This window comes from Coenobita brevimanus, chromosome 23 (assembly GCF_032717465.1).
Source record: "Coenobita brevimanus isolate Jiangsu-jjx chromosome 23, ASM3271746v2, whole genome shotgun sequence".
In the NCBI taxonomy this organism is placed as follows: Eukaryota; Metazoa; Arthropoda; class Malacostraca; order Decapoda; family Coenobitidae; genus Coenobita; species Coenobita brevimanus.
The window spans coordinates 48,050,164-48,068,776 of NC_136976.1; the positions used below are offsets into that span (position 1 = coordinate 48,050,164).

At 44.1% G+C, this 18,613-nt stretch overlaps 1 protein-coding gene across 1 annotated transcript in view; it reads right to left on the bottom strand.

Moving 5' to 3' along the window:
• The window catches only part of LOC145392963 (putative protein-lysine deacylase ABHD14B), a 226,954-nt gene extending 208,733 nt beyond the window's left edge, over positions 1–18,221 (bottom strand). Inside the window, exons 1-2 of the mRNA XM_080267258.1 lie at positions 18,156–18,221; positions 5,957–6,150 (exon numbers count right to left, since the gene is read on the bottom strand). Coding sequence (XP_080123384.1) covers positions 5,957–6,121 — 165 coding nt within the window. The 5' untranslated portion in view covers positions 6,122–6,150; positions 18,156–18,221. The remainder of the gene's footprint in view (positions 1–5,956; positions 6,151–18,155) is intronic.
• Between the last annotated feature and the right edge of the window lie 392 nt (positions 18,222–18,613).

The window sequence follows — 18,613 nt, forward strand, 5'->3', positions numbered from 1 at the left end:
GGCACATTTCAAACACATACAGTCCAGATATGTAAAATATAAAACACATGGTTATTTACCTTAAATGAAGCAGATGGCGGCCCTGATTGGCTTAAATACAGGTGATTCCGAGGGAGGGAGATACACTTAGTCTGTCCTCACCACATCACCTTCCACTCCCTTGTTTCCGCCACTAGTTTCGCCCTCATCACTTCCCCACGTGCCTCTACCTCATTCACCTCTCCCATAAAACCTTCAAAGTCCAAAGCTGACACCACTGACATCACATCATCATTGTCTTCCCCAGGAAGTGTAGCAGACATTGTAGAGGCAGCTGGTTCCTGTTGATTTTGAGTTCGGTAGTAGCGTGTGATGAGCGTTTGTTTTCTCCTGTTGACTTCCATATTGTGCCTTTCAGGGTAATGACAAAAAGTGGTTTCTACTCCACTGAGCAGTTCCTGTGTCCTAAGGTAGCTGGTTTCAGTTGCCTTGACTTCTTCTCTCAGATCATACACTGGTGCTACAAATCTTAGGCAAGTAGACATAGGCAAATCTTCGTCCTCCACTGGATTCTGCTCAAAAGGTTGCTCAGATCTGGCCTCTTGTGCAGCATCTACTGGGGGGAGGGGGGTCGTTGAAATGGGAGATGGCTGTAATGGCCTCTTCTTTCCTCCGATTTCGTTCACTCGGGGATCAATTTGTTCATTATGGTTTTGTGGACCTGATTACCCCCCGCTCATTCACTACGCAAATCGTTTACTCTGAATACATTTACTGTGCAAGGGCAAAGTACTTCTGTGCTAGCGATGATGAGTTTCTATGCATGTACAGGAGGCCTTTGAGAAACATGTTGCTTTGTAGTGTGGATTTCTATGGCACGGGATGTCAATTTGTGACACTCCCTCCAGTGGCATGGTCAGTTCAAGCATATCTTGGTGCTGTGTGACATCATACTTGGGTTAACTGAGCATGACATCACTCTGCTCATGTGCTGTCAATTCCAGGAGCACATTCATTCCTTGTATCAAGGAAAACACTGTGCTACCTCAGTAGACAGAGAGAGAGAGAGAGAATCTGAGCGACTGTGACATCATGGCTGATGTTGAGCTCCCACCACCCCCAATAAATACCAACAACCCTGAACCCACTCAGCCCACCTTCAGCTGCAGTGCCATGTGAGGGAAGAAATGCAAATTACTTCTGCAGAGAAACACAAAATTGTCTCTGGCAGAGTCAACCTGGATGGAAATGGAATGTTAACAAGTCAGACACACATACCATGTGGAAACACCAAGAGAGATGTGGTACTTGCCCAGGCGCCTGAAGCCAGTCCCAGGTTCTCGAGCCCCATGAGGGGCCGGGGGGGTTTGCGGTGGTTTGGACCCCATGCTGTCCTCTTCTCTTCGACAGCCTCTGGGGGGTAGACCCACAACAAAGACATCACCGCTCCAGGTCCTAAGCTTAAAGACAACACAGAGCTGCATGCACGGCTTCCTGACATCCACCCTTCCAAATCCTATCTCCCTCGTGAGGACAAGGTCCACCTGGCCAGGCTGAGATGTGGGCACCATCCAGCCCTCTTAAGATAGCAGAAGAGGCTGGATGACTCCGTCGCTGATGCCTGTCCAGGATGCAACACAGCACCCCATACTATTAAGCACATTATGGAAGACTGCATTGCACACAATCACCTACACCAACAACACAACATACACTCTTTGAGAGCTCTGTGGGAAAGCCCGGTCTCAGCCATGGCCTTCCTAAGGGACTCGGGGCTGTTCAGCCAGACTGCCTAGGGAACTACCATTACTACTACTACACCGAGAGAAAAAAGCTGAGTGCACGAAAGCACCAAGTGCAAGTGGTGCTGTTTGTTGTTGTTTAACCTAGTCAGTCTGGTTACGCAGACCTATCAACCAAAGGTAAGGAACTATTTCTCTGAGGCCATCCTATAGGTACATTTCAATGTACATACACACTGTAGGGATCCTGCACCCAGATACAGTAGACAGCACCTCTGCTGGGTTGGTCCAGAGTCCTCCCCATGGCAAAGTGCAAGAAAATAAGAGGTAGGTTGGCTCCTGGGTGGACACTGCAATTTCTCCACCTAGGATGCACAGTGTCACCAAGTGCAGGCTCCTCACTGGTGCCAATGACATTGGTAATCTGAAGAAAAGAAATTGTATTTTATTGACTCCTTTCTTGTCTATTCTCTCAACCATCAGAATGCAGGATGTGTGCCTGTTACACTCCTGACCAGATTCTCAACACTGACAAAAGCTGACTTTTCTGGAAAAAGCTGCCTAAGCAGAGTTTTCCTGCAAGACCTGATGGTAAAAGACAGGGGATTAAGATACCGAAAGAATGCATCACTGTTCTTCAGTCTATTAATAAAGTTTTGGGGAACTACATATTGAAACTATTGGTGGTTCATCATATAAAACATCTATGGGCATACAGGAACCAAGATGTGTCTTGCATCAATGCCTATTGGATGCAATACATGAATGAGTAAATGGAAGGTGCAGCACGTCTGAAATGGTTCAACACCGCAGACTGCAAGAAGCTCTGCAAAAAAAGAAATATGCAATTCTAGATCCAGCTGTTGCTGGATGTTGCACCTATGCATTAACAATTTCAAGGTATCTAGACTAAGTCTGCTGCACTAATAAATGACAAAGATAATTCCCCACAGTAAAGAACAGGCATTTACCATAAAACTAGAAATGATGAGCATAGAAAATGATGAAATATGGTTACAAAAACAATGGAGAGTGGTTTACAAGGGCAGACACACAGACTTTATTCAGAGTTTAACAACCAAGATCATATTATGCAGCACATAAAAAAGACTAAAAAAAAATTGGCTTGCTTGTAACAATAAGTCTATCTATCTATCTATCTATTGCCAGATGCCTCAATCCAGTTTGGGGTGGCCACAAACAAATCGCCTCCAAGTCGCCCTGTCCCCCGCCATTTCACTCCCCTGCTCCCAGATCACACCCCCCTCTCTCATATACCTCTCCACCCCATCCCTCCATCTCATCCTCGGCCTCCCCCTCCCTCTTTCCCCCTCCACCTCACTCACATACACTCTCTTCGTCAGTCTTTCATCCTCCATCCTCTCCACATGGCCAAACCACCTCAGTGTGTTCCTCATAACGCTTCCTATCACATCCACATCGACACCACAACGCTCCTTTATATCCTCATTCGTCAGCCTGTCTCTCCATGTGACTCCACAGGCTCCTCTTAAATAACTCATTTCCACTGCTCTCACTCTTGACTTGTGTCCTTCCAACAACGTCCAAGCTTCACTTCCGTACGTTAGAGTTAGTATCACAATACTGTCATGTAGTAACTTTTTCACTTCCATGCTCACTTCCCTGTTTCTTATCACTGCTTTCAAAGAACCAGCAACCTTTCTTCCCTGTTGTACCCTTTCAAGCACTTCACCCTCCAAACCTCCATCCTTACTCATCACACTACCCAAGTACTTAAACGTACTCACATTTTCCAGTTCCTCACCATCCAACCTTGCTGTACATTCACTGACTTCACCTCTCTCAAAGACCATCACTTTACTCTTCCCTACATTCACCTTTAGATTCCGTTTCTTACACACTCTCTCAAACTCATCCACCAAGCCTTGCAGCTCCCCTTCGTCTTCACTCAACAACACAGTATCATCTACAAACAACAGTACAGGGAGTTTCCAAACACTATCCTCTCTCACCATGGCCACTCCAACATCCACTACCCTACCTTGTACCTCTTTTATTACCCCATCCATGTACAGATTGAACAACCATGGAGACATGACACATCCCTGTTTCAACCCAACCTTCAAAGGGAAAAATTCACTTAGTTCACCATCCACACGCACTGCAGCCTTCGCACCATCGTACATACTCTTCACAGCATTCAACAACTTTCCATCTACTCCATATATTCTTAACACTTTCCACAATCCTTGTCTATCCACCCTGTCATATGCTTTCTCCAAATCCATGAAAGCCGCATACAACTTCTTTCCCTTCTCTAGAAACTTTTCCACTAAAGATCTGAGAATGAATATCTGATCTACACAACCTCTTCCCTTCCTAAAGCCTCCCTGTTCTTCTCCAACTAATTTCTCTGTTCTTTCTCTAACTCTGTCAATAAGTATCCTACCATACACTTTTCCTATTATACTAAGAAGACAAATGCCCCTATGATTACCACACACTTCTTTTTCCCCTTTTCCTTTGTACAAGGGAATAATTATACCTGACTTCCAATCCTCCGGGACTCTACCTTCCTCCCAGGCAAATCTGCACATCTTCCACATCCATTCTACTACTATCTCTCCCCCATGCTTCAGCATTTCACCACACACTCCAGCAATTCCTGGGGCTTTCCCTGATTTAACTTTCTTCATTGCTTCCACAACTTCTATCCTACTGATTTCTTCCTGTCTTCTCACCTCCCTCCTTCTCCCAGCCATTCCCCAGCCACTTATACTCGCATTACTTCCATCATCTACGTTCAACAATTCCTTAAGGTGTTCTCTCCATCTGCTCACTTTTTCTCCCTTCTCCACTAGTAATCTTGTACATGGATGGGGTAATAAAAGAGGTACAAGGTAGGGTAGTGGATGTTGGAGTGGCCATGGTGGGAGAGGATAGTGTTTGGAAACTCCCTGTAATGTTGTTTGCAGATGATACTGTGTTGTTGAGTGAAGACGAAGGGGAGCTGCAAGGCTTGGTGGATGAGTTTGAGAGAGTGTGTAAGAAATGGAACCAAAAGGTGAATGTAGGGAAGAGTAAAGTGATGGTCTTTGAGAGAGGTGAAGTTAGTGAATGTACAGCGAGGTTGGATGGTGAGGAATTGGAAAATGTGAGTACGTTTAAGTATTTGGGTAGTGTGATGAGTAAGGATGGAGGTTTGGAGGGTGAAGTGCTTGAAAGGGTACAGCAGGGAAGAAAGGTTGCTGGTTCCTTGAAAGCAGTGATAAGAAACAGGGAAGTGAGCATGGAAGTGAAAAAGTTACTACATGACAGTATTGTGATACCAACTCTAACGTACGGAAGTGAAGCTTGGACATTGTTGGAGGGACACAAGTCAAGAGTGAGAGCAGTGGAAATGAGTTATTTAAGAGGAGCCTGTGGAGTCACATGGAGAGACAGGCTGACGAATGAGGATATAAAGGAATGTTGTGGTGTGGATGTGGATGTGATAGGAAGCGTTATGAGGAATACAATGAGGTGGTTTGGCCATGTGGAGAGGATGGAGGGTGAAAGACTGACGAAGAGAGTGTATATGAGTGAGGTGGAGGGGGAAAGAGGGAGGGGGAGGCCAAGGATGAGATGGAGGGATGGGGTGGAGAGGTATATGAGAGAGGGGGGTGTGAGTTGGGAGCAGGGCAGCGAAATGGCGGGGGACAGGGCAACTTGGAGGCGATTTGTTTGTGGCCACCCCAAACGGGATTGAGGCGTCTGGCAATAGATAGATAGATAGAGATCCACTAGTAATCTACCATTTTTATCTTTCACACCCCTGCTAACTTCACTTCCACCCTGTCTTACTCTTTTCACCTCTCTCCAGAACATTTTCTTACAGTCCCTCCACTTTACACTCAAATTTCTTCCAAATTCCTCATCCACTCTCTTCTTACTCTCTCTTACTAATCTTTTCACCTCTCTCTTTCTTTCTACATATAACTCTCTCTTCCGCCTCTCAACCTCTTACACGCCCCTATTTCTCATCCATTCATTGTATGCTTTCTTCTTTTGTGGCACAGCCTGTTTCACCTCTTCAGTCCACCACGCTGTTCCTTGCACCCCCCTCCGTCTTCTCTTCCTTCCACACACCACATCACATGCTGCACATATTTCTTCTGTAAATATTCTACACACACCTTCCACGTCTCCCATCTGCTCCAATTCATATTTGCACTATATTATACACAACAACCTATAGAAGAGAAAAGGCATACCTTAAACTGTTGAACTGGCTGTTCAAGTGATGCTCCTAATTTTGTCTGCCGTTCAGGTGCAGAAAGAGCTGAGAAGATTAGACATAGTGCTGCCACACAAGCAACCATTCCCATCACACGAAGTGGTGTCATTGGAACCTTAGTTATCATCAGGCTTGGTCCCATTGCAAAGAAGAAACACAACTATATGGTACCTGCAATATCAAATAAAGAACTAAACAGTAATCCTCCTTGTATCCAGAGTGCCATTATCAGGAATGTGTTACTATTTGGGCCTCATGATAAATATAAAGTTTTTCATATTTAAACAGTGTGGGAAGTACAGTTTGCATGGCAGCATCACCCCACCTGCTCCCATCACTGTCATCCCATTACATGTTTACTCATCCCACGACTCACTTTCTGCCTGTGTTAACCAGCTCTTACTTTGTGCTGCTCTGCTCTGTGTAGCCATGGTTCACATAATACTCCCCTTCTCTCACCATTGTAAAATAGTCTAGGTAAGTACAGGTGCTTGAACAAAAATGTGAGCTCTTACAATGGACTAATGATTGCAGGACTAGCTTGGGGATAATGAAGCACTATTACCTTTTAAATTTTTTTTGCATAGGTAAAGTTAACCAAACCTACTGTTTAGTTTCTTTTATTACAGAAGTAAAACTTTCAGGACAATGTTGCACAATATCTATGTATTTGCATGTAAGTACAGTACATGTACTGTATACAGTACAGACAATCTTCGAGTAACATGGACAACGTGGACAGGACAAAGATTACTAGTAGAGAACGGAGAAAATATGAGTAGATGGAGAGAGGAATTTATGAAATTGTTGAACACAGAGAATGAAAGTAATGCAAGTATAAGTGGCTGGGGAATGGCTGGGAGAAGGAGGGATGTGAGATGAGAGGAAGAAATCAGTAAGATGGAAGCTGTGGAAGCAATGAAGAAATGGGGAAAGCACCAGGAAGTGATGGAGTGTGTGGTAAAATGCTGAAGCATGGAGGACAGATAGTAGTAGAAAGGATGTGGAAGATGTGCAGATTGGCCTGGGAGGAAGGTAGAGTCCCGGAGGATTGAAAGTCAGGTATAATTATTTCCCTGTACAAAAGAAAAAGGGAAAAAGAAGTGTGGTAATCACAGGGGCATTTGTCTTCTTAGTGTAATATGAAAAGTACTTGTATATGGTAGGATATTTACTGACTGAGTTAGGGAAATAACAAAGGAATTAGTTGGAGAAGCACAGAGAGGTTTTAGGAAGGGAAGAGGTTGTGTAGATCAGATATTCATTCTCAGATCTTTAGTGGAAAAGTGTCTAGGGAAGGAAAAGAAGTTGTATGTGGCCATCATGGATTTGGAGAAAGCATATGACAGGGTGGATACAAAAGGATTGTGGAAAGTATTAAGAATATAAAGAGTAGATGGGATGAAGGCAGTGAAGAGTATGTATGAGGGTGCTAAGGCTGCAGTGTATGTGGATAGTGAATTGAGTGAATTATTCTATTTGAAGGTTGGACTGAAACAAGGATGTGTCATGTCTCCATGGTTGTTCAATCTGCATACAGATGGGGTTATAAAAGAGATACAAGGTAGGGTAGTGGATGTTCGAGCGGCCTTGGTAAGAGAGGACAGCATTTGGAAACTCCCTGTACAGTTGTTTGCAGATGATACTGTGTTGTTAGGTGAAGACAAAGGGGAGCTGCAAGGCTTCGTGGATGAGTCTGGGAGAGTGTGTAAGAAACGGAATCTAAAGGCGAATGTAGGGAAAAGTAAAGTTATGGTCCTCAAGAGAAGTGAAGTCAGTGAATGTTCAGCGAGGTTGGATGAGGAGGAAATGGAAAATGTGAGTGCGTTTAAGTACTTGGGAAGTGTGATGAGTAAGGATGGAATCTTAGAGGATGAAGTGCTTGAAAAGGTACAACAGGGAAGAAAGGTTCCTGGTTCCTTGAAAGCAGTGATAAGAAACAGGGAAGTGAGCCTGGGAGTGAAGAAGTTACTACATGACAGTATTGTGATACCAACTCTAACATATGGAAGTGAAGCTTGAACCTTGTTGGAGAGACAGAAGTCAACAGTGAGAGCAGTGGAAGTGAGTTATTTGAAAGGAGTGTGTGGAGTCACATGGAGAGACAGACTGACAAATGGAGAAGTGAAAGAGCATTGTGGTGTGGATGTGGATATGATAGGAAGCATTAGGAGAAACACACTGAGGTGGTTTGGCCATGTGGAGAGGAAGGAAAGTGAGAGACTGATGAGGAGAGTGTATGTGAGTGAGGTGGAGGGGGGGAGAGGGAGGGGGAGGTCAAGGATGAGATGGAGGGATGAAGTGGAGAGGTATATGAGGGAGAGAAGTGTGAGCTGGGAGCAGGGCAATGAAATGACAGGGGACAGGGTGACATGGAGGTGATTTGTTTGTGGCCACCCCTTATGGGATTATGGCATCTGGCAATATATATATACAGATTGGCCTGGGAGGAAGGTAGAGTCCCGGAGGATTGGAAGTCAAGTGTAATTATTCCCTTGTACAAAGGAAAAGGGGAAAAAGAAGTGTGTGGTAATCATAGGGGCATTTGTCTTCTTAGTATAATAGGAAAAGTGTATGGTAGGATACTTATTGACAGAGTTAGAGAAAGAACAGAGGAATTAGTTGGAGAAGAACAGGGAGGCTTTAGGAAGGGAAGAGGTTGTGTAGATCGGATATTCATTCTTAGATCTTTAGTGGAAAAGTTTCTAGAGAAGGGAAAGAAGTTGTATGCGGCTTTCATGGATTTGGAGAAAGCATATGACAAGGTGGATAGACAAGGATTGTGGAAAGTGTTAAGAATATATGGAGTAGATGGGAAGTTGTTGAATGCTGTGAAGAGTATGTATGATGGTGCTAAGGCTGCAGTGCGTGTGGATGGTGAACTAAGTGAATTTTTCTCTTTGAAAGTTGGGTTGAAACAGGGATGTGTCATGTCTCCATGGTTGTTCAATCTGTACATGGATGGGGTAATTAAAGAGGTACAAGGTAGGGTAGTGGATGTTGGAGTGGCCATGGTGAGAGAGGATAGTGTTTGGAAACTCCCTGTAATGTTGGTTGCAGATGATACTGTGTTCTTGAGTGAAGACAAAGGGGAGCTGCAAGGCTTGGTGGACGAGTTTGAGAGAGTGTGTAAGAAACGGAATCTAAAGGTAAATGTAGGGAAGAGTAAAGTGATGGTCTTTGAGAGAGGCAAAGTCAGTGAATGTACAGCGAGGTTGGATGGTGAGGAATTGGAAAATGTGAGTATGTTTAAGTACTTGGGCAGTGTGATGAGTAAGGATGGAGGTTTGGAGGGTGAAGTGCTTGAAAGAGTACAGCAGGGAAGAAAGGTTGCTGGTTCTTTGAAAGCAGTGATAAGAAACAGGGAAGTGAGCATGAAAGTGAAAAAGTTACTACATGACAGTATTGTGATACCAACTCTAACATATGGAAGTGAAGCTTGGACATTGTTGGAAGGACACAAGTCAAGAGTGAGAGCAGTGGAAATGAGTTATTTAAGAGGAGCCTGTGGAGTCACATGGAGAGGCTGACGAATGAGGATATAAAGGAGCTTTGTGGTGTGGATGTGAACATGATAGGAAGCATTATGAGGAACACACTGAGGTGGTTTGGCCATGTGGAGAGGATGAAGGATGAAAGACTGACGAAGAGAGTGTACAGCATGTGAGTGAGGTGGAGGGGGGAAGAGGGAGGGGGAGGCCGAGGATAAGATGGAGGGATGGGGTGGAGAGGTATATGAGAGAAGGGGGTGTGAGTTGGGAGCAGGGGAGTGAAATGAATGGCGGGGAACAGGGCGACGTGGAGGTGATTTGTTCGTGGCCATCCCCAAACAGGATTGAGGCGTCTGGCAATAGATAGATAGATAGACAGACAGATAGATAGACAGATATATATATATATATATATATATATATATATATATATATATATATATACAGTACATAAACATTCTAAGGCCAATGCCTTTAGAGGATTCTTGCATGCATATTATAGGATGGGTAGTCTGTCACTTTTTGGGGGGATAACTGCCCAATACACGTAAAGTGGCGGACCCCTGAAGCCCAGAAAGGACTACCGGGGTAATATCATATATTTGTGGGTCCCAGCGGTGAACAGAACACTCCAACACCTCCAACACTGAATGACGGCTGAGTGGGAACTATTCAGAAGAAATTAAAGAACTGTAGCTATACTGTACATATATGTTACCTGTCTGACAGGCTGTTGGGGGTTATCGCTAATTGCTGGGGGGAACAATCAATTACAAACTTTTTTCTTCATAGACTGTGTGGTAATTTATAAGTTTTAAAACACACATTTGGTTTCCTCCTTATTACGTTCTTGATCTCCATATCCTATACACAGATGTGTAGATCATATCAACTCTTGACCAGCTTTATACGAAATATGGAAGACTACTGGATGGGAAGTATGGAGAGTTCGATATGAAACAACTCAAAAATACATGATAAAACCTTTCTGTAAGAGTGTGAAAAATACTTGTAGCAAGAAACCTAGCACTGCCATCTGTGTATTTGAGTCATAGCATATGAGAGAGAGAGAGAGAGAGAGAGAGAGAGAGAGAGAGAGAGAGAGGCAGGGGGAGAGGATGGGGAGAGAATAAGGGGAGCGAGGAAGGCAGAACGAGAGACAGTGAAGGGGAGGATATGGAGAGACGGAATGGGGAGAGAGTGGGAGGGAAGGAGGGAGTAGGAGAGAGAGAGAGGGAGAGAGGGAGGGGGATAGAAGGAGGGGAAGAAGGAGAGACCTGTTCTCTTCAGACATAAAAGTAATATCAGAGCAAATAAACTTTGGCTGAAAGGATAGATTAATAACATTATTCACGAAGCTTTGCCAGAAGATAAGTAAATAGCAAGAATTATGAGAGGGGAAAATGAGGTTAGGAATATAGGATATCATATATCTGGACAAGAAGCCAGTGTTACCAAATAAAATCTGGGAGAGGCAAATCTGAAGTGCGTAAGAATACTTGTGGCCAATAGTACCTGTACATTTATTCAGGATTACGGGGAAAAAAATAATTACGATTATTGATGCATGAATAATGGTGTGAGGATAAACTGTTTATGAACTATCATGTGCGCAGGAATAGTGCAGTGACAGGAGGGGTCTCTCAGTGTGTGTCCTTGGATGCTCGGGCCTGTGTCCCAAGTATAGGTATACCTTGGTTTAATGATGCAATTGGTTAGGTAAAAACCCATCATCAAGCAGGGTATCGTATATCAGGGTAGTTTTAACATGTAAAGTAATGGGATGCATTTTTCAGCCTTGCATTTCCCCCAACCAAGTCCAAAACCGACCCACATGAGCCCCAAAACAAGTTTAAAGCCAATCTAAATGGCCTAACAGCTGTAAATGAAGCTAACCTAAGCCTAACACCTGTAAATATCTCACTAAAACCGACAAAATCTGAAAATCGTCACACATAAGTCTGGAAAAAATCAAGCTTAGTCAACTGCACCCTAAAATGGCAATGTTCACTCCGCCTAAGGATAAAACACATTAATCTAAGTCTGAAAACTATTTATAAATCAACCTAAACACCCAATTTTAGTCAAAAATATACTCAAAATCACTTAAAAAAATGAAAACCAATCGTTACACCAAGGTTTGGCCATTGTTAGGCAGGGTATGGTGGTATTTCTACCCCCATTGTAAGATCGGGGTATCGCGTCTAGGGGTATCGTATATCGGGGTATTACTGTACAGTATTCGTTCGTGGTTGGACACAGCCTGTGTCGATTGGTAATACGAGGGTTAAATTCACTTGCAGTTTCATAATCAGATTCTGTCAAATGGTCATTACTGTTTTTTACTCTAAACACTTTTTCTTTCAAATTTGCCTTACTCCTTATATAGCTCCAAAAGTGTTTTGCGTATTCCTTAATGTCTTCACACAATTTCTTACTGAATGCATTTTTAGCCTGTTTTACAGCACACACTATTTTATTTCTCTCTTGTTTATATTTCACAGCTCTCATTCTTGTTTCTCTTGCTTTAAGATTCCTTCATGCTTTTATTCTTAGTATTTATTTGAATCTTCACTTCCTTTATTATCCACTTTGGTTTAGGCTTAGACTCCCCTTTCACCTTTGGGACAAATTTATCTATTAAATTATGTAATGTGTGTACCAACAAATCATATATTTAATTTGCTGATTTTTCAACAAATTTCTCATGCCGGTTCATTACTAAGTTTCTTTCTTATATTTTCATGCTTTCCTTTATGAAAACTAAATATGAAAGTGTCACTATCACTTAACTGCACAACATTTCTATTTACAGTAGTCAAAAGAAATTGTTGCATGATGACTTTTTCCTAAAGGAGAACATAAATTAATATTTTCTACATAATGTGGGAGCGGCCCTAGTGAGAGAGGGCATAGTGTTTGGAAACTCCCTGTACTGTTGTTTCCAGATGATATATACTGTACTGTGTTGTTTAGTGAAGATGAAGGGGAGTTGCATGGCTTGGCGGAGGAGTTTGGGAGAGTGTGTAAGAAACGGAATCTAAAGATGAATGTAGGGAAGAGTAAAGTTATGGTCTTCGAGAGAAGTGAAGTCAGTGAATGTACAGTGAGGCTGGATGAGGAGGAAATGGAAAATGTAAGTGCATTTAAGTATTGTAATTGGGTAGTGTGATGAGTAAGGATGGAAGTTTAGAGGATGAAGTGCTTGAAAGGATACAACAAGGAAGAAAGGTTGCTGGTTCCTTGAAAGCAGTGATAAGAAACAGGGAAGTGAGCAAAGAAGTGAAAAAGCTACTACATGACAGTATTGTGATACCAACTCTAACGTATGGAAGTGAAGCTTGGACTTTGTTGGAGGGACAGAAGTCAACAGTGAGAGTAGTGGAAATTAGTTAATTGAGAGGAGCATGTGGAGTCACATGGAGAGACAGACTGACAAATGAGGAAGTGAAGGAGCGTTGTGGTGTGGATGTACGTGGATGTGATAGGAAGTGTTCGGAGCACAGTGTAGAGACTCAAACAGTGTGCTCATACACAGCTTACTCCGCCCACAGAATATGGCTCCTCCCACTTTTCTTCATGTCTGAGTCACTTGGAAACTGATTCTGTGTGTGTGTGTGTGTGTGTGTGTGTGTGTGTGTGTGTGTGTGTGTGTGTGTGTGTGTGTGTGTGTGTGTATATACAGTAATCCTTCTACTTTCCGGACGCCCACTTTCCGGACATCCCCACTTACCGGACATTGTGGGCCTGGACCATCGGAACAGAAAAATGGCCAAAAAAAGAAAAAAATCCACCCAAAATCTGAATTTTTTCCCACCTGTAATTTGAAATTGCCGCACGGCACCAAACAGCTGCTTACACCATGGCCCCTTCACCCCTTCCTTCCTCCCCCCCCTCCCCACTCCCTGTCAGGGTTGCCATTTGCTATTTTTCATTATCAAATGTGGGCCAATTTGGTAATGAAAAATTCGTTTGGTAATGAATCAGAATACAGTAATCCCTCTAATATCCGAAGACCCAATATCCAAACATCCCCACTAACTGGACATAATCGTCCCGGGATCCAATATTCCCAAAATGGTCTGGAAAAAAAAAAAAAAAAAAAAAAAAAAGAGAGAGAGAGAGAGAGAGATTTTTCCCCGCCCGTAATTTGAACTTGGCGCGCGGGGCGCAGGACAGCTTTGTTGTGGCGCGTCATTCCTCTGATGTTCACTAGAGCGCCCCTGCATCCTTCCCACTTTCCGCCTGTCTCTCGTCGCGAGTGAACGCTCGTCATCATGGTTGCCCACGTGCTCGCTTTTGTGGTGGTGCCTTACCTGCTGCAGGCACTCCTGCTGCTCTTGTGCCTCTCCTTCGTGTGTGTGATGATGGCCCCGCTGCCTGAGAAGAGGAAGAGAGTGGTGTTGACTCTGGAGAAGAAGCGGGAGATATTGGAGAAAGTAGATGCGGGATGGTCTTCTTCACGCATCCTCCGCGAGTTCAACCTGGCCCGATCTACTTTGTTTGGCATTAAGAGATCCCGAAACAAACTCATGCAGTACATGGCTGACTTCTCGTCGAGAAGCAAACACAACGTGGAGAGGAAGGTGATGTTTACTCCCAAGTTTGCTGAAATCGACCGCTCCACGTTGATTTGGTATCGACAGCAACGTGCTGCTGATGTGATGGTACGTGGTACAGAGCTGAAGGCTGCTGCTGAGAAGTTCGCCAGGCTTCACAACGCCCTAGACTTCAAGGCATCCGAGGGTTGGCTCTTCGCATTTAAGTTACGGCATGGCCTTACCAACCGTAAGGCTCATGGCGAAGCTTTGGACGCTAACGAGGATGGAGTTGAGTTTTGGCACAAGGTGAAGGGCTTGATCGACAGGGAGGGCCTCACTCTTGGTCAAGTCTACAACGCTGACGAAACTGGTTTATTCTATCGCTCTTTGCCAACGAACACTCTAGCCGAGGAGACGGAGAAGCATGTACCTGGCCGCAAGCTCTCCAAGAAACGGATATCTGCTTTGTGTTGTGCCAATGCTAATGGCATGCACCGGCTTAAGCCCGTTATTGTTGGTCACACAAAGCAGCCTTGGTGTCTTCATGAGGTGATGGATGTCCTTCCTATCGTCTGGTACTATTCTTTGAAGGCATGGTTCACAGCCCAGATCTTCAAAGACTGGTTCCACCGCCATTTCGTCAAGGAGGTCATGCATTACCAGACGGAGAAACTGGGAATCCCACGCGACCAGGTAAAGGCCCTCCTTCTCGACAATGCACCTGCCCACCCGTGCGACAAGGACTTGGTGGCTGAGAATGGCCGCATTAGGTGCATGTTTCTGCCACCTAATATGACTGCTCTCATCCAACCAATGGACCAAGGAGTGATCGTGGCAACGAAGAGGCTGTACTGAAGGAAGTTCCTGGATGAGGTGATGGTTGTTCTCGAGGATGAGGACGAGCGCAGGGAGGGACGGGACACGCGAGGCCAGCGGACTTTGGAAAACCTTCGCCGCTACAACATCAAGTCTGCAATCTACAACTGGGCCAGTGTATGGAAGGAAATCCCTGTCAAGACTCTAGAAAATGGTTGGTCTCGTCTGCTTCTCGGAACGGATGTGGAGTACGATTTCCTAGGTTTTGACGTGGATGACTTCCATGCACGTCTATGTACGCATGGCAACGATGTTGATGTGGACGATGTGTGTGAGTGGTTGGATGACGACGAGGGCGATCCTGGGTATCAGACATTGTCTGATATCAAGATCACATCTTCAGTTGCAGGTGTCAGTACCCAGCTTGAAGATTCCGACGAGGACGGCGACGATGATGCAGACTCCTCTCAGCATGACACTACTCCAGCCATCCCCAAGCTGAGCGCACTCCGGGAACACCTAGAGTTCGTTCTGGACTACCTGGAACACCCAGACTGCGACAGGGAGATGGGGCCCTTGGGACTTGTGGAGGAAGTGTGTGCTTTTAGGCAGCGCATCATCAATCGTCAGAATCGTCGTTCCTTGCGTCAATCAACCATTGACAGTTTTTTCAGGCCCGTGACCCCCGCTGTGCCCTGCCCTGGCTCCACTCCGTTGCCTCCCCAAGACAGGCCCTCATGCTCCGAGCCACAGCCCAGCATATCAAGCACGGTGGAGTCACTGCTCAACGTGAGTTTGCGTCTATCTTCAGAGTCGTCTGCAGTGGGTACGCCATCACCACGACCCAGCGACGCACCCCTAGGTCACCTGCCAGCGATACTCTGACTATGACTCTGATTAAACGGCAAGAACTTCTCCACTAGACCACATGGGAATTTAGTATTGTGCAGTGAAAAAGAAACAGTGCATACAGTAGTGTAATGTAATGAAAGTAGAAATTTGAGTGAAAAGAAAATTTTTGGATTAAATTTAACGTAATACTGTACACTTGTGATTTATTTTGAAATTGATTTTATGAGTGGAAAGACTTTAAGTGCAGAGTGCAACACTTATTGTTACAATGGAGCATAAGTAAGACAAAGAGTGCGCAGTGTGAAGAGAATGGACTTCTGAGTGCGAATGACTAAGTTCATTGCAAGACTTCACGAACTGTGTATTGCAAGTGCTTCAGGAAATCCTTCTTGCTGTCAGAGTCTGACGGTTATTCATCAAGATGGCCATGGACTTGCTGTAAGTAGGCAGAACGTTTCATACTGTACTCTACTGTATTTTCCATACTACACTTACCTCAAACACCTCATTTCACTCTTTTATGTCCCTTATTGGTGTGAATATGTTGCGTCTTAGATGCTATGCATGTGCAGTAGGGAGGTGTTTTTCTGAGTTAGGCTAGGTTAGGGTCCATAACTACCAGTCCAGGAGCCAGGGACTTGTAAGTACCCAGAATGTTGAATATTGTGTGAACCTACCTCAAAAACCTCATTTTATGCTTCTTTTGCATTTATTTCAGTCTTTTATGTGCCTTATTGGTGTGATTTGGGTCTTAAATAGGTGCTATCATGTCCAGAGGGAGTTGTATAGGTGTTTTTCTGAGTTAGGGTCCATAAGTACAAGTCCAGGAGGCTGGTGCCCACTATCTGGATAGGACCACTTTCCGGACCTGCCTATGGCTCTATTACGTCGGATAGTGGAGGGATTACTATATAAAAATTTTCATGTTTTCGATTGTTTTCGAGGGGTAACTATTATAAACTTTTTTTAACTTTGACGCACGATTGTGCGGTAACCATTAGGCCTATGGGGGTGCAGACTGCGTTGTCAGGTGCATAAATTCTCCCTCTTTAGCCAGAACACAATCAATCTGCTCTTGGTGAAAGTCGCCAAAACACCCCCGAACTGCAGTTGTGGGAGGCATCCTGCCTGAAATAATTGCGGTCTTAAGGGGTAAATTTACCCGCACAACTTGAAAGTAACTAATGATGGAAGGTCATTGGGTCAAGGACCACCCTCACATGACCTGACCCGACAAAAGAGCCCGTTTCAAAATGTCCGTGTCATGAGTACACCCCAGGTCCCATGATGATGCGCCAAGGTGGCTCAAGAGGCTGAACCTGCATCTCCTACCTGAGCTAATGAACAGTACTGATAAGTGGTTTACAAGATTAGGTTCTGTGCAGTCAGGATGGTTAAAGCCAACTGGGGGGTCTGGGGGGGGGGTTTGCTGCAAAGCCCCTCCAGTTAAGAAGGCCAGTATCAACAATTTTTCTGGCTTTGACTAGATTAGGTTAGGCATTTTGACTGATTCCATTTTGGCACCCATAAATGCTGCAAATTCTTTGTTTTATGTGTTTATTTAGTATTTGAATTTTACCAATATGGTTAGGTATGGGCTGAGAGGCACCTCTTTTAGGAACCTATTTTTTTTTTTTTTTTTTTTTTTTGTGTGTGACCGGTTTTTGGTGTTAAAAAATGCTGCAAATTCCTCATTTCCCCCCCCCCCCAATTCTTATAAAATGCTGGAAAACTCTTCATTCTTAATGTAATAAAACCCTAGATGAAATACTATAATCCTTTTGACACCAGTACTGTACTCATGGCCAAAGATACAAGCTTACACATATGCACAGCTCAATAAGCTGTGGGACTTGGTTCTTCTCTGCAATGTGTAAATTTCTGGAATGCTCTAATAAATGTTGTTACTCTTAATTCCATTAATGCCTTCTAGGATGTTCTTCACAGTACTCTTGGCATGGTTCTTGTGACATTTTGGATTAGCATCCCATATTTACTTTCACCAACTTCATCATGAACATTTGCAAGTTTGATATTTGTAAATGTTCCTATTGGTGTCTGGCTTTATTTATTTCCCTAGTTGCTATACCACTGTTACACCAAATGAGTGCACTTTGTTCCTACTGCCTTTGTTAGCTACTCTTCTCCAATTCTCTTTAGGCATCACAGGGTGAAGGGTAGCTAACCAGGTGAGTACACCCAAAACCCTAGGCTCCCACAGGACCCCCTTGCTATGGAGGGGGTGAAAAAAAAACGTCAAAACATGGTATTTCTGATACATATTAACAAAATCGATCGAAACATGCAAAAAACACCATAAAAAACAGTACTCAGTGAACGACGGTAAAGGGCTGAAACGGTAACAGCTCAACTCTTTCTCTGCATTCACATACTCTACCGTTAAGTTTAACATGACCTTTACCATAACATCCTTGTGGTTTATATGTGGAATACATGAGTAACGAAATGTATTTACCTAGCGCGCTGTTACCACCTGTCACTACCTAAAGTTAGGAATGCCAAGTTGACAACACAACAGTCCTCTTCTTCTCTATCGAGTTCGGGTGGGTCATGGTTCATCCCAGGCCCAAAGTACTCAACCTGCTGCTTTTATCTTTAGCATAAAGCGTCACTGGCGGTAGGTGAGGCGACCATCATCCACTCACTTGATGTAGACTGTCCACTCCTTCCTTCAACTTCATCATTCTTTTTCAGTGTGCCCTCCTCTCTTCCTCTTTGTCCCGTCTTTCCTGTCACTTTTTATTACTCTTTCCTTTTCAAGTGGCTTGACATTGAGTGACAAGACAAATGGCTTCCTGTGAGCCAGGAAACCAGTTACAACGCTGGGTGGTAACCATATAACCAAACCATACGCGTTCCCTGAATGTCAGCAAGTGGATTGGTGGTGGAGGGTCAGTGTCCCTCCGAGTAAAA